General features: G+C 39.6%; 1 protein-coding gene across 1 annotated transcript; it reads right to left on the bottom strand.

The window, feature by feature from the left end:
- Window positions 1–1960: 1960 nt before the first annotated feature.
- LOC116720405 (stromal membrane-associated protein 1-like) lies at window positions 1961–14378 on the bottom strand. Its single transcript, XM_032563658.1, has 10 exons — window positions 14094–14378; window positions 13552–13685; window positions 11516–11601; window positions 11330–11405; window positions 10085–10147; window positions 9915–9990; window positions 7148–7278; window positions 5765–5981; window positions 4650–4987; window positions 1961–2626 (listed from the first exon to the last, which is right to left on the bottom strand). Exons 1-10 carry the CDS (start codon window positions 14209–14211, stop codon window positions 2489–2491), a joined length of 1377 nt encoding a protein of 458 aa, XP_032419549.1. The 5' UTR covers window positions 14212–14378; the 3' UTR covers window positions 1961–2488.
- Between the last annotated feature and the right edge of the window lie 86 nt (window positions 14379–14464).

Here is a 14464-nt window from a genome sequence, read left to right as displayed (position 1 = left end):
TTTAAATCATTGTGCAGCTTTGAGTGCTTGACATCAAAGTCGTTAGCACATACTGCCAGGGGTTCAACATCTCTGACAGACAAAAACATCTTGGTTGAAACATTTCCTGGATAAACATGTCATGTGCTTTCTCCCCCCACTGACCTTTTCCCTCAAACAAATACTATCCTGTCCTGAAGCTCCTCATTCCAGCGACAGGAAACGTTCTAGAGATCACTGACCTTTTCTTTTGACTCTCCAAAAGATACAATAAATCAGTTTTAACAAGCCAACCATTATTTGAAGAATCCTGCTACTAAATTAGTCAGTTGCAGATTGTTAAAAACAGTCAGTACCAGATACTTCTCATGTGTACGCTATAGATGGGATGGAAAGGAACTTCTCTGTTACTTCCCACAGATGGTAGATTGACCTGGGAAGTTACAGGGCTTGCCAACGTGTCAAAGTCATTGTTGGTCTCCTTGAACCATCTTTGTATCGGGTGCAGGATACATTGTTTCATGGAAAAGCTCCCTCCCTCTAGTGGATACTGTTTCTATGCTGGGGTATATTTGGCTTTGCAACCATAACAGTGTTTAAACATGAAAACATCCTGGCTTCTTCCAATTGTGCATATTGTGAAAACACTGTTCCATATTAAGCAACTAAGTGCCCCGTTAACTCAAATGAAGAAAGCCGAAAAGTGATTCATCGGACCAAGCCACAGCCTACTTTCCACATTTTAGCGCTAATCAGAAGCACCCAGAAAAGTTAAAAAACACAAATTGAATGATTTTTTGTCCTTTTTTCCTAACTGCAGCAGAGCATTGCTTTTTTCCCCAAATAGAGCAACATATGAACTTTGCTCCTCAGATGCTTCTAGCTCAGTTTTCAGTCCTTGGATAACATGAGAAGTTCTGCATACCAGGCATTTGGAACAACCCACAAAACGTCTCAAATCCTTTCTCTTATGATTGATGACGATGCCAAACCTTTTCACTGACGGATCCTAAATCCAGTCCAGATTTCTTCATAGTGAAACAGTGCTTCTGTAAAGTGGTGACCTCAGGATGAGTTTGGTAGATGATGCTGGAAACTTCACAGACAGAATTGATCCATGTGTACCTAAAACAGAGTCTGATAACTCTGAAGTGTATTCATGATATGACCTTAGAACAAACATTTACTGCATGGTTTAAGTTAAGGAAAGCAGAAATGATGTGTTGAAATCTGATGTTACACCTCTGTGAAAAAGCATTCATCTCCTTATGAAATGGGACCCGTTTTTTTTTTTGACACACTTGCATGTTTTCGATCAAACAAATGTTAATATCAACCAAGAATAACATTTTCAGACAATTTCCTGCTCCATGCTTTGTTGGAACAGCCAGGGGACTCCGAGAGAGTTTACCAGTAAACAAAGCAAGGTTTATAAAGGCATGAATGAGTGTTTGATCTGTGTTTGAAGTGCAGTTCAATTAATTTATGTTCAAAGTTCACCACCTAACCAGACTGAACTAAATACTAAGTTCACAGCTCCAACACTAAAACTACTTGCAAATGATCGCCATGCCCACACACACTCAGCAGTCAGTAAGTGCACATCCTGAAAGAAAATGCCACCACTCTGTCTGCATGATAAAAAATATGCGAGCTCCCCTCCTGAACATTTGAATGCATTTATGCACAACGCTGCAAACGTATCCCCTTTGGCATTAATCAGAGCAGAGACCCAGAAGGCAAGTTTCCCCGTCCAACATCAGTGTCTGACCTTACAAATGCATTTGTGGAACAATCCAAAACTTTCCTAAACATTCTGGAAAACCTTTTCAGAAGGGTCAAAGATATTATAGCTGCAAAGGGTGAACAAAAGTTTCATGTTGCATTAAAATGAGTCACTTCTAATAGTTGGACAACTTCTTTAAATAAATTTTTAATGGTTTAGATCAAACCTTTAGTCACAGAAGACGCACAAGTGCAATCAGTTTTACCAGTTTAATTTTATAGGGGAACCACAGGTACTTTAAAAGAAGGTTATACAGCGCTGTACATCCGGGAGCCGCACTGGCTGACTTGATAGTCATCTCCTCCCTTTAAATACTAATTATTTAAATGTTCTATAATCTGATATTGATACAGAGATACAATAAAAGCTTGTGTAACTGGTCCTGCAGCTTTACTGATATGTCAATGTTGGGACTGTTTCCTTATATTTTGTTGTTGTCTTTTTTTCCAAAAAAGGAAAATAAAAAGTTAGGAGGCAGAAACTGCCAATCATGTAATCCTGTATTACTCCCAATTCACTCACACAATAGAGAGAAAGAGAGACAGAAAGGGAGAAAGAGGGAAACAAAAAAGAAAGAGATACAATTGTCGTGTTCTGAAGGCTGGTCCGTGATGGAAAGGGGCATCAGTTCATAGCGAGGTCCAGAAAAGCGCAAATGATCATTTGCGCTTTCTGGGACCTTGACTCCAACTCCGCCCGACCCCCCCTGACCCAGTCCAAGGCTCACTTCCATAGCTGCGTACTCAGAGTCTGACCGGATCCGGCGGCGCCGGCCCAACCGCCCATGGCTGAAGGAGGCTGACCGAAGGCCATCTGACCCCCGGCGCCGTTCAGAGTCATCCCTGACATCTGCTGGCTCACCTGGGGAAGACACGGAGGGCGGTTAGGAGGAACATCAGACAGAACCGGCACCAGTCCAGCCGTGTCAAGATTCAGCCACATGTTTAATACAGACACAGGCAAGTTTACCATAACCCCCCGTTAAAGATGTGTGAAAAACTTTCAAATGAGTTCATCCCACGCTTTGAGTTTTTTATTTACAGGGTAAAATTCACGATAAAATAACTGCTGGCGAAAATCATTGTTTATACTGAGAGAGGGATGTTTGACATTTTCCCTTTGTGCTAGAATGTGCAGAAATGTCTGTGCTGCATATTTGTGATTTATTATTCTGCCGAACATCTGAACCTCTTCAGTTTTCTGGCACAGCCTGACAGACTTTTTTTTTCCCCTTTTTGTACATAAAATGTGTATTTTGTTCAGAGTATACATATAGTTTAAAGGGAATGAGATGGAAGGTTTCTACAAATGTCAGCATATCTAATTTAAGAAATTAAAGAACATTTAATTGCTCACCATCACTATGCTGCTGTGAGCAGGATCTCACACCAAAATGATTTAAATTTAATACCCACATTAAGTCTAAAACATATTGCAATAATTTGTTTCCCCATACAAATTAAGCAAATTGATTGTAATTTTGTCAACTTAAAATTTAAACCTGGTCTTACAAACTACAACTTCGTTAAGTACTCAAATTCTTAGCCAACTATTAAAATCTCTGAATATTTAGAAAGGTTAGGCTTGAAAGCCCTTTACCCATGATGAAGTAGCTGACTAGTAGCACACCAAATGTTCTGAAAACATATGTTAGAGTAGTCCTTCAAAAAAAACAAAGAACAAAAAAACAAAACAAAAAACAGACCAGGTAATAAGTCAAGAAATGCTTTTTCACACATCATTTACTAGGTTGCCAAGAGGGTGTCCATATTTTATTGTTTTCCAACTTTCCGAGTTCCTTTTTTAACCAGAATATATGCTAATCATCTCTAAAGTGTGATGAAAAGCTTTCTTTAATTTCTTTTGTGCATTTATATGTGGAGCAGTTTGACTAAATAATAATAAAATTACAGAAATAATACTAAAAACAATAGGCCTTCACAGGGCTTAGCTGCACTTGTATACAGTACAGACCAAAAGTTTAGACACACCTTTCTAATTCAATGGGTTTTCTTTATTTTCATGACTGTTTATAAGGCAAGAAATCCCACTTATTAACCTGACAGGGCACACCTATGAAGTGGAAACCATTTCAGGTGACTACCTCTGGAAGCTCATCAAGAAAATGCAGAGTGTGTGCAAAGCAGTAATCACAGCAAAAGGTTGCTACTTTGAAGAAACTAGAATATAAGGGGTATTTTCAGTTGTTTTACACTTTTTTGTTTAGTGCATATTTCCACATGTGTTATTCATAGTTTTGATGCCTTCAGTGTGAATCTACAATGTCAATAGTCATAAAAATAAAGGAAACTCATTGAATTAAAAGGTGTGTCCAAACTTTTGGTCTGTACTGTAAGTGCTGCCACTTAGTGGTTACTGAGTGGCAGTGTGGGCAAATGAGGCGAATTCCACCCGTCATTAGCTAATTTGTAATGTTGGTATGCAATTTTCCCCAAGGTATGAGTATGATTATTGTTGATTTTTAACTAATACTAATGCTGGAAGAAGACAAATGCCTTCAAGGTAGAAATTTACATTTGGAAATGTGATATTTAATGTAGGTACATTAAATATCACATTTCCAAATGTAAATTTTCATCATCTTCACTGTTTTTTACAGCTTTTGTTAAGGAAATTGAACTACATTTGTCCACCATTTCCACCAAATGTTTCTAATTTGTCATGTCTGTAATATCTTCTACTGTTTTTGTTTTTGTACTTGTATATTTACTGTAAAGACCTACACCTCTGACATACTTTTCTCATATTCTATGTTATATTCCTGTGTTTTTCTTTGTATTTGTAAACACAGATGTTTTCTCAATAAAAAAAGTTTTAAAGAAGTTAAATTAAACGGACTCCAGCATTTTAGCGGTCGCCGTACCTGACCCATGTTCCACTGAGCCTGCTGTCCCGGCTGGATGGCGTACATCCCCTGAGCGGGCATCATGCCTGCAGGCATCGGCGCACCCTGAGGTCCCATCATCCTGGGGGCCATTCCCATCATTCCGGTGGCAGGCGCGTTTCCCATGAAGCCGTTCGGCATCGTCATGCCCACCATCATGGCGGGATTGGGCCCCATCATGGCTGCCCCGCTCTGGGCCATCATTGCACCCATGACGGTGGTGGGCGGCACAGCTGCTCCCATGCCAGGAAAGGCCTGATAACCCGGGGTGGCCTGCACAGGAAACTGCATCTGAGAGGGACCCATAAACATCCCGGCTGACAAGAGAAAAAAAAGAGAACAAGACGGTTGAGGAAGTTTAACGGTGAAAGAAAGCTCAGACTTTCATTCAAAATAAAAAGTTTAAAAGTTCATAGCAGGTATGCATGTCATTGATTAAAAAGTTTATATAAATTTGACTGATCTTATGATTGCCTAATGATTAATTAGTAAGCGGCCATTTTCTTAAAACCACTTCCTCGACTTTGTAGCTCATCAGTAGTTTTTGGTTGAGAAGTTAACGCTGCTCCATCTTGCACTAATCAGGTGAAACTTAATGACTTTTTCCAGTGTTTAAATTTGAAAACAGAATGACATAAAGTGCAATTTGCATTCCACAACAGACTCTGATTGGACTGTTTCTCTTTCCCGTTCTGGTATGGCTCTGCCATCTCTGTTTCTGTATGAACTGGCTTCGCTTAAGGATGACCGGTGGCGCCCTCTTCTGGATGGAGGTGAAACTAAAACACTGAAAGAAGGTCTAAGCGATGTTATTAGTTAAGCGATTGGAACTAATGTTAATCTAATAAACTATTAATTAACAATTAGTCGTAAGTTGATTAATTGTTTGCATCCTTAGTTTCCGCTGAGCAAATAAACATTGACCTGTATTCATCAGATATAATAGCTGAAACTGAATTACCAATTTAACCATGATTTTCGTAGGTATAAATTATAAGCCATCACCAATGCATGTCCCCATATGTCCTGACTACCATTGTTAGAGTAATTTCAGTCATAAAACAACATGTTTATTTTGGTTTGTTGGTTCTCACCAGCAGGGACTTGCTGGGACATGCTGTTTGTTCCATACAGAGACAGAATCGAGTCCTTGGACAACGGCTTCTTGGTTCCGTCCTCGGCTTTAGTGGCGCTACTGTTGTCGCTGAACAGGTCCAGGTCGGCCTGCCCTGAGCCTGAGCTGGCTCCGCCTCCCACGCATCCCGCAGCCGGAGCTTGTGTCGGAGTGCTGGCCGTGGTACCGGAGCTCCCCTGGAAGGACGACAGAAAGCTAATATAAAATAAGCCTATAAATGTAGTTTGTTTTTATTGATAAAAAATAAAAGCATTCCTTCTAAAGAGTTCACTTAAAGCATGCGATGCACTGAAACAAACAAAAACTAAACATTTTTTGTTAAAAAAAAAAGCACCATTCAAAACCAAATATTCATGACATTTGAGCCATAAAATGTCATGAATATTTGTTTTTTTTCAGACTTTCTTATGGCCAGACTATAGTTTAGAACAGGGGTGGGCAATCCTGGTCCTCGAGGGCCGGTGTCCTGCTACTCTTAGATGTCTCCCTGGTCCAACACACTTGAATCCAATAGCTGAATCACCTCCTAAGTGCAGTCAAGTTCTCCAGAGTCCTGCTAATGACCTCATTATTTGACTCAGGTGTGTTGAAGTAGAGATGCATCTAAAAGTTGCAGGAGACCGGCCCTCGAGGCCTGGAGTTGCCCACCCCTGGTTTAGAAGAACTGAACCATATTCTTCATCCTGCTTTATCCATTCCAAAACCAGATGAACACAACATGAATAGTGTTTACTAGGATCTACCTGTCTGAGTTGGAAACCCTGCAAAAAAGTGGTAAACATATAAACCAGAATCATCCCTGAAGCTTATTACTTACTACTAATATTATATGACTGAGTATAACTTTATATGGGGACAATTATGTATATATATGAACATGTGAATTATACTAAAGTTACAATTATTTGAAACATCATATGTTCTTTCAAAAACTTCATAAAAGTTGTGTGTTGTATCATCAGTGATTTTAAAAGCCTGACTGTGTCTCTTATAGGAACTGCATGTCTTTTCACTAACATGCTAAATTATCTCATCCATGAGTTTGCATGCAGAAAATATTGTCCCATAACATCTGCATCAAATACATTATAAGATAATAAGTGGAAGAGTTAATGGCATTTTTAAATTGAATTGTTTATCCAAACCTTAACCAAAATGTAGACATCTAATAAGAAAATCCACCATTAAAGTCTTCATCGACTGTTTAATGAAGAGTAAAATTTTGCTCTTTTATTTTATCAACCAATATCAATAGTTACCATTTTTTTCCAACGCATTTATCTTCAGTTTTACCAGCAGGAAACCACTGCTGCTGAGTCACGACTGAATCGGGTGTTTTTACCTGAGAAAACTGAGCTGCAGATGTGGATGATGGCAGAGGGTTGGACACCATGGGGCCAAATATATCCAGGTCATTGTTCTGGTTTGTGCTTGTGCTACCATTGTTAGCTGATGCTGCAGCGGCGGGCGTGTCTGTGGCAGAACGGAAAACAAACTGGTTTTACAGGAGGAATACGGCCTCGACAGAAGCAGCAGCATTCCTCCTCGTCTCAGTGAAACGCCTTCCGTTTCTTCACTTCATTCGACCTATATTCATTAGAAATGGAGCATAACAATAAGACTGGAATGATATCTGACAATATCCCACCACTCAATTGGAAAAACCTTCCCCCAAAAAAACAAGTGAATTCACGTTTACACAGATTTCGGCTTGATAGCAGATAGTTTAGCACAAGCCAGAGGCATGAGGAAGCTAACACTGACTACTTGTTCCTGTTTGCATTTGATGCTGGTCTGTGTGTGATCGCAGATCTGTAATACACGGCAGGATTAGAGGCTTATTGAGGCAACTTCAGGTTCAGGGATTTTCAGCATGACAAAGCTGGTTTGTTTGTCGCCATGGCAACTTGGGGCTGAAACCTAACCTGATTCACAGCAGTTCGTGTTTGCGCAGAGGTTTAGGAGGTCGACGCACATCGAGATGCCAACCTCGGACCAATCGGTGCAGTTAGAAAAGAAGCACTGAAGAAAAACACTGCGTGGGCTGAGGATGGACCGAAAAATGTAAAAGTTTAATTTTCTGATGTAGCAGAGAAAGTGCTGAAGTCACAGGAGGTGTAAGGAGCACAGAGAAGCATGTCATATTCTCTCCCCCACCTGTTGCTGACCAGCTGGCTCGCCAAAGGCTGCTACAGCTACCTTGGCTGTAGGGAAATATTTAGGGACCCTCTCTCCACAAAGGAGAACGGCTGTATGCAGAGCAGGCAATTTCCAGTATACTTCTTAGCGTCGAACTGGCGCATTACATACATTATGGACAAACGTTAGATATACGTAAAATTTAAAACCTCAAAAGAGTCTCCAGGAAACAATCATTTCTCAAAAGCAGAGAGCCCAGGCCCTCTGCATGAAGCAAAGTGTAGAATAAACGGCTGGGTTTTACCAGGTTGTAATTGTTGTTTAATGTAGCAGAAACTGTTTTAGCAGGGCATTTGGATTTTAGTCCCTTAGAGAAACTAAGTTGTTTCATAGCAGCAAGTATTATCCCCAAACAACCGCTTAAATAAAACCATGTTGCTGAGAAAGATATCATTTATAGTTTCACAGTAGCTGTAGTCTATGTTAGCAGTGAACCCAAAGCAAAAAAAATACATGAACACTGTTCAACTAATTATTTTTTTTAACGATAAGTCTTATCATCATTGCCACATTCTTCTACACTGTGGCAACGAGTGTAGAAAACCCCTGCTCTGGGTTTTTTTCTGACCTACAACTAACCCAAGTTTTCCTCATTCTTCTTTTTGTCTTCCACTGTCAGGACTTTAACGCCACGCTTGGTGAACTTTAGCATCCATAAATAGTTTTGGCGTACTGAGTTGTAGTGCACAACACTTATTATGAAATACAACCTATCAAATATTGCATCAAAGCATACTTTTGCTATTACAATGTAGCCCATATTGACATTACCATGGTGACAGTAATTTGATATACTATGCAAATTGCAGCTCAAAATAGCGATATATTGCGGTCGGTTTTAAGCATCTGATTTTACCAAAACATCAGAGAATCTGCTGCTGGTGTTACTGAAAGCCCACTAAATAAAGAACCTATTGGTGAAGCAAGTAACTGAGAACCGGTCACTCAGAGATCTGGTCACTCCGGATGGATTTTAATGCCGGGTGTAAAAAGTCAGACTCAATCCCTCTATTTTTTGGTGATCTCTCTGGAAGCCTATTATTTTTCACAGTTACTCGAGGTTTGCTTCCTTTCAGGGAGCACCCCTTTCCTTCTTTAATAGGATCGGTTCCCTCGTTCCACCATGACCATTTTGCATAATTATGCACATTTATAAAGCTAGAAAGATCAGAGTTAATTTTCCCACCTGAGAGCAGGCTTTTCAGACACCCCAAAAACCTATCTTCAATGTTAAATGTTGAACCTTCTTCATGATTCAGGCCTCCTGTATTTTATTTAACCAAGCCTAACCAGGTCACTGCTACCAATCCGTCTTGCTTTTTGTTGCATTTGAAACTGAGCTGCAGATCATGTGAAACTAAACTTGCATCAGGGTTTTTAATCGAAACAAGAAGTTAGAGGTCTGGCGTCAGCAGCTTTCGCACTTCCTCTTCTGAAAACAAACGCACAAAATAGCTTTCAGCTCTTTCTCATGTAAAGAAACAGGAATAAAGTTTAGCTGGAAGTTAAAAGTCTTTCGCTGCATCATGGCAGGAATCAGAATATATCAGCTTAATGCAAATGATGCCGGCTGAAGCAGCGTATCTGTTCTGATCGGGTTTGGCAGAGGAAGTTTTCTCTCCGACTCATTGGCTTGATCAAAACAAAGTGTGAAAAATGAATCTACCACAGGGTAAACAGGAACTGTTAGGCAGCACCATGACATGTTCCCCCTCCAATATGACCGGCCACTACGGCCACAACACCAACATTTTTACTAAGCTCAACTGCAAATAAAAGATATTCCTGCAGTAGTTCAACTACAGTCCCAACACATGTATGACAAGCAAAATGAAAATAAGACAGAAAATAATGCGGATTAGCATTTTTTTAAACCTACATTTCTAACTATTTACACATTTTACACTCACCAAGGCCTAGTAGGTTCATAGGGGGCTCTGAAGACTTTGCAGGACTTATTTTGGGAGCTGGCCTGGACTCTTCACTCTGAAAGCAAAATATATATTTAAAGCAAAACTTAAAAGGCAGCAAAAGCAGAAAACAACTCAAAGGGCTTAGTTTATGTGTGCTCCAGACTCACCTTGGTGTAAGAAGACACCTTGCTCCCTCTGTCCGGCTCCTTCTCTTTCTTACTATCTTTTGGCTGACGACACAGACACAAAAAACCCTGAACAACTGAAACCACTTTTATTTCCAGCCTTCTCTGATAAGATGCGTAAAACAGGCTCAAGACGAACTGTTGCTACGGGAACCATGTGACAACGCCCCCTAAGGTGCCTCTCAATTTTGTTCTCCAGAGACTTGTGGAGTTTTTATTTCACCTCCTTGACCATCCTCCTCACTGTGGGAGGTCAAAGTTTTAAACTTTTAATCATTACTCTACAGATGCGGGCAACTTTCTTGAATCAACCTCTTTCTCCAAAGGGAAGTTCTCTTGTTTTTCCCCCATTTTTAGGAGTGACTATGTTGACTTCTGTGTCTATATAGTCAAATGTGAAATGTCTGGGTGGTTTTTTGTGGCATGTGCAGTGTGCTTCTCATCACACTGCATATGACTCTCTTCAGTCTTAACGCCTACAGTGCCAATATTAAAAGCATTTTTGCAGAGCATGAACCTAGCCTCTCATGGGTTGACAATGGGAGTGAGCCAGTGGTGAAAATGAATGAATAAATTTGCGCTTAAAGGGCTCGACACACAGGAAGCAAACGTAAATGTGTGGGGCTTGCAACGAGACACAAGAAAGTTGAAATATGTTCTAACTTTTTGTCTTGATTGTGTCCCATAGATAGCTAGAAAGCGTATATTAGCAGCTAGCTATCGGTAGTCTCAACCGCTGCGAGTCACAGAACGTAATGAAGATGTCACCGCACGACTCAAACTTTTGCTTGACAGAAAAGGCCCACGAGAAAAAAAAGCTACATACGAGATAAAATAGTTGTGCCACAACAAAATTTAAGACCTTAACGTATTTAAGGCCAACATGCTTTACTTTAACAAATTTGAGACTTTTTAAGGCCTTAATTGTTGATATTAATTTTAGACTTTTTAAGGTTGTGCGGAGTCTGCTCATAAAGTAAAAAAATTAAATATACATTTGAAAAATGATTCAGTTGCATTTATTTTATACACTCTTTTGAGGTTTTATTTTATAGGAATTGTTGCCGACCTCATCAACAATCTTGTTCAAAACAGTTTCTTTAAAACTTCAGTGATTATTCTGCTGCAAAAAAAAGATAAACATAATCTTAAGGCTTTTTTACACATCTTTACCAGGGGTGCCAATACTTGTGTAGGGGGAGCTTTATATGGATGCTCAATACGTACACTGCTTCTAATTATTGCATTCTTGTTGTAGTATTTCTTCTTTTCGTATTTATCCCTGATGAAGAATTCCACTGCTCTGAGGGAAGCAGTTAAGGAGGAAACTGAGTGACAAAGATGCAGAACATAGACACCATAACAGAGCATGGGAACGTTGGGTCTCTGTGTCAGCTGATGGCAAAAAGATACTGGTCTGTCTGAGGTCTTCTGAAGCTGTCTGGAAGGTTGGCTTCATAAAGCTGCCTGGCATTGGTGTTACCCATTTCCTGAATGCTCTGGAAAAAAAAGGGAGAAATAAAAAGGTGTAAAGTCAGCAATCAAATAGACTCCATTAGATAAGCTCAATAGTAGTATAAAATCGGAGTTATCAGGAACGTTTGACGCAGAGTCTGTGCTGCTCCACCATGTCTGAAAGTACAAGTAGCAGTTTTGCATCTAGTTTGTTTGGCAGAGCTTTGTCAATGTGGGACTGTTTTTTCTTTCTCCAACACGTCTGTATTAAAAAGCCTAAAGTTAGGTAGCTTAAAAGTTTCACCAGGTGTTTTTTAGCTGCATTATGGCTCCGGTGCTCATTATGATTGTAATTTACTGCAAAAAAACTGGCAATGAGGGGGAAATTTAAAATGATAAATGAAGAGCTAGGAACTAAAAAGCTATATGATGCAAGGTGTTGCTTTACTGTAGAGGCTAAAAGATATTTATCGAAAGGCTTTAACACAATATTACAGTAGATGACCATTCTTGTGTCTTAGAAGTTTATTTGTGGTTAGTAAATGACAAACTAATGGACAGCGCATATTTATCAATGCTGACATCTCAGAATGTTAAAACAATAACTGAGAAAACAACATGCTTCCCTGCATTCTTTGTTTCTCCAGAAGCATTTCTGTAAAGCACAACTTAAATACCCAGGGTAACCCACAACTTGGTTTGAAACTATAAATCGACAATTCAGGATTATAATAATTTGTTTTAAATATATTTAGTCTAATAATAATAACAGGTGATAGGGGCAGATGCAGATTTTTTCTGTCTGTAGATTATCCTGAATTTTGCTGACAAAAATCAACATCCAATAGTTTTGACAGTGAAAATTTTTTGAATTCTTCGCTGGGATCAGATTTCAGCTGCTGTTCAGTTCTGTGCTTTCTTTGCTACTTTCATTTCAAATGACACAACAAATCAAACAACAAAGATTTGTTGTTTGCATGTTAGATTCCCATAGCTACAATTGGAGCTTTTAATTAGAGGCTAAACAACATGACATTGTATTTTTTTTAAAATCTAGTGTCTATATTTTTTTATCTAGTGGTTGATATTCCTGATAGATTATTTTATTTAGCCAATACAAAGTTGTTTTGTGGTTTTATTTGGAACTGGGAGGAAAATTATGATTTCTATTTACCAGTAAGCTTAAATTACCAAGCCATAAGCAGTAACTTATTTTCCTATAAGATTCCTCAGAGCAGGTTGCAATATTCAATCACGTTGCGTCAAGAATTTTTGATAGAAGATGCTCTAGGATTTGGTAAACAGAAAATAACTGAATTTTTTTCTTTTTTTGACATTTCAAAATAAAAGATTTGACGTTTAGCATTGATTCCATTGATTTTGAGTCCGCTCATCAAAAATGAAAACAATAAATGAATGCTAAATATTGCATTACTGTGACATGAATAGCCAGCTTACCAGACAGACAAGATAATTAGAAACAGGGCAAACAGTGTAAGTGAGTTTGTCTCTGTAGTTTTTGCTCCATCAAATAAAGGGATACATAAGAACAAACCTATTTAGCTGATGCAAAGAGTAGATTCCACAAAAAAATGGAAATACTTCATTTAATGTTAAGAATTTAGTTCTTCTTCTTTTGAAAATGAATGGAAGCTGAATGCCTTTTTCGTCAAGGTCTGAATATTCTCGATTTTTGCGGTACTAATATTGCATCCTCCAGAAACTACTGTAACCTCTTTGACAATTAATAGGAATGTTAGAAATCAACACATAAATATGTGGAACCACTATAAAAAGCTACGTCATATTGAGAATAATGATTTATGGCAATGTCTTAAATTTATCACGTTTCAAACTGAATTAATTGGCAATAAATTTCCCCAGAATTTCATGTTATAAATCCTGGTATCATTTAAAGGCTCTTTGAGGTGATGCTCCTCCAGTGCGTTTGAAAACTTCGCTCAGTTTCCTCAGTCCCAGACAGGAAACAGTACCTGGATCTGCTCTGAGGTCCACTGGTCCAGGTTGACTGATTTCACTCTGGATATGTGTACTCCCAGGTTCCTGTGGATGCCTGCACACCGGATGCAGATGAAAACTCCCAGATTCCAGGATGCCCATCTTGGACCTGTTGAGGGCGGAAAACAGCGATAATGTGAGACGTTTCCAGAGTAACGACACCAACATGCTCGATCATGCTCCCAGTTGAGGTGCCAAAACGGAAAGCTTTAAAAATGTGTCCCAACATGAAAACAAACCGGGGTTTTCTCGGGAAGATGAGTCGCTGCTCATTAAAGCGGCGGGTATATGGGAGCAGCGGGGGAGCTTAGGCAGATTTACAGAAGTTAGCTCGCTGCTTAGCAACTTAGTTTAGCTTACGGGGAAGAAATGTCAGCTGACCAGTTTGAGCCGTTTAGCTTAGAAGAGCAACACAACGGTAAGGCGGTGCTGTTATTTCTCTGCCGATAGATTAAAAAAAAAAAAATACACAATTTACACAAAATCAATAAAACACGGTGCGGAGTGAACGCCGTACCTTTCGCTTCGCAGTCGGCGCAGTACTTGTTGTCTTCCTCCCTCAGCATTTTGGACAGGATGGCCTGGTGCTGCTCGTTAAGTTTCTGGGCCTTCTCTCTCTCCGAGCGGGTCGTCATGGTCGCTGCTTCGGCGGGGCTTGTTGCAGTGCAGCAATCGGTATTTTAATCAGTTGTCAGTGAAGAGAAGTTTTATGGTAAAATATCATAATCGGAGGTCTGAAAACCTCCGACTGGGAAACGAAGACACCCGGAACCGGAATCTGCTCTCCGCCCACAGAAGTCCTAAAGCTGACGAGGCGAACGCATCGGATTGGATGAGCGTTCTGACGTCATCTGACGCAGTGGTTAGACCGGCATACGTTTTCATTGC

Source organism: Xiphophorus hellerii, chromosome 5 (genome assembly GCF_003331165.1).
Source record: "Xiphophorus hellerii strain 12219 chromosome 5, Xiphophorus_hellerii-4.1, whole genome shotgun sequence".
NCBI lineage: Eukaryota > Metazoa > Chordata > Actinopteri > Cyprinodontiformes > Poeciliidae > Xiphophorus > Xiphophorus hellerii.
Note: the sequence above shows the minus strand (reverse complement) of the source record. Positions and strands in the feature narration are given on the sequence as shown.

Excerpts from the sequence above, each read along its gene's own strand:
- LOC116720405 (XM_032563658.1), bottom strand. The coding sequence starts at position 14,211 with ATGACGACCCGCTCGGAGAGAGAGAAGGCCCAGAAACTTAACGAGCAG. Across the intron at positions 7,279-9,914 it reads TATGAACCTACTAGGCCTTG|ACACGCCCGCCGCTGCAGCA; the intron begins GTGAGTGTAAAA and ends GTTCTGCCACAG. Across the intron at positions 5,982-7,147 it reads CTGCAGCTCAGTTTTCTCAG|GGGAGCTCCGGTACCACGGC; the intron begins GTAAAAACACCC and ends TCGTCCTTCCAG.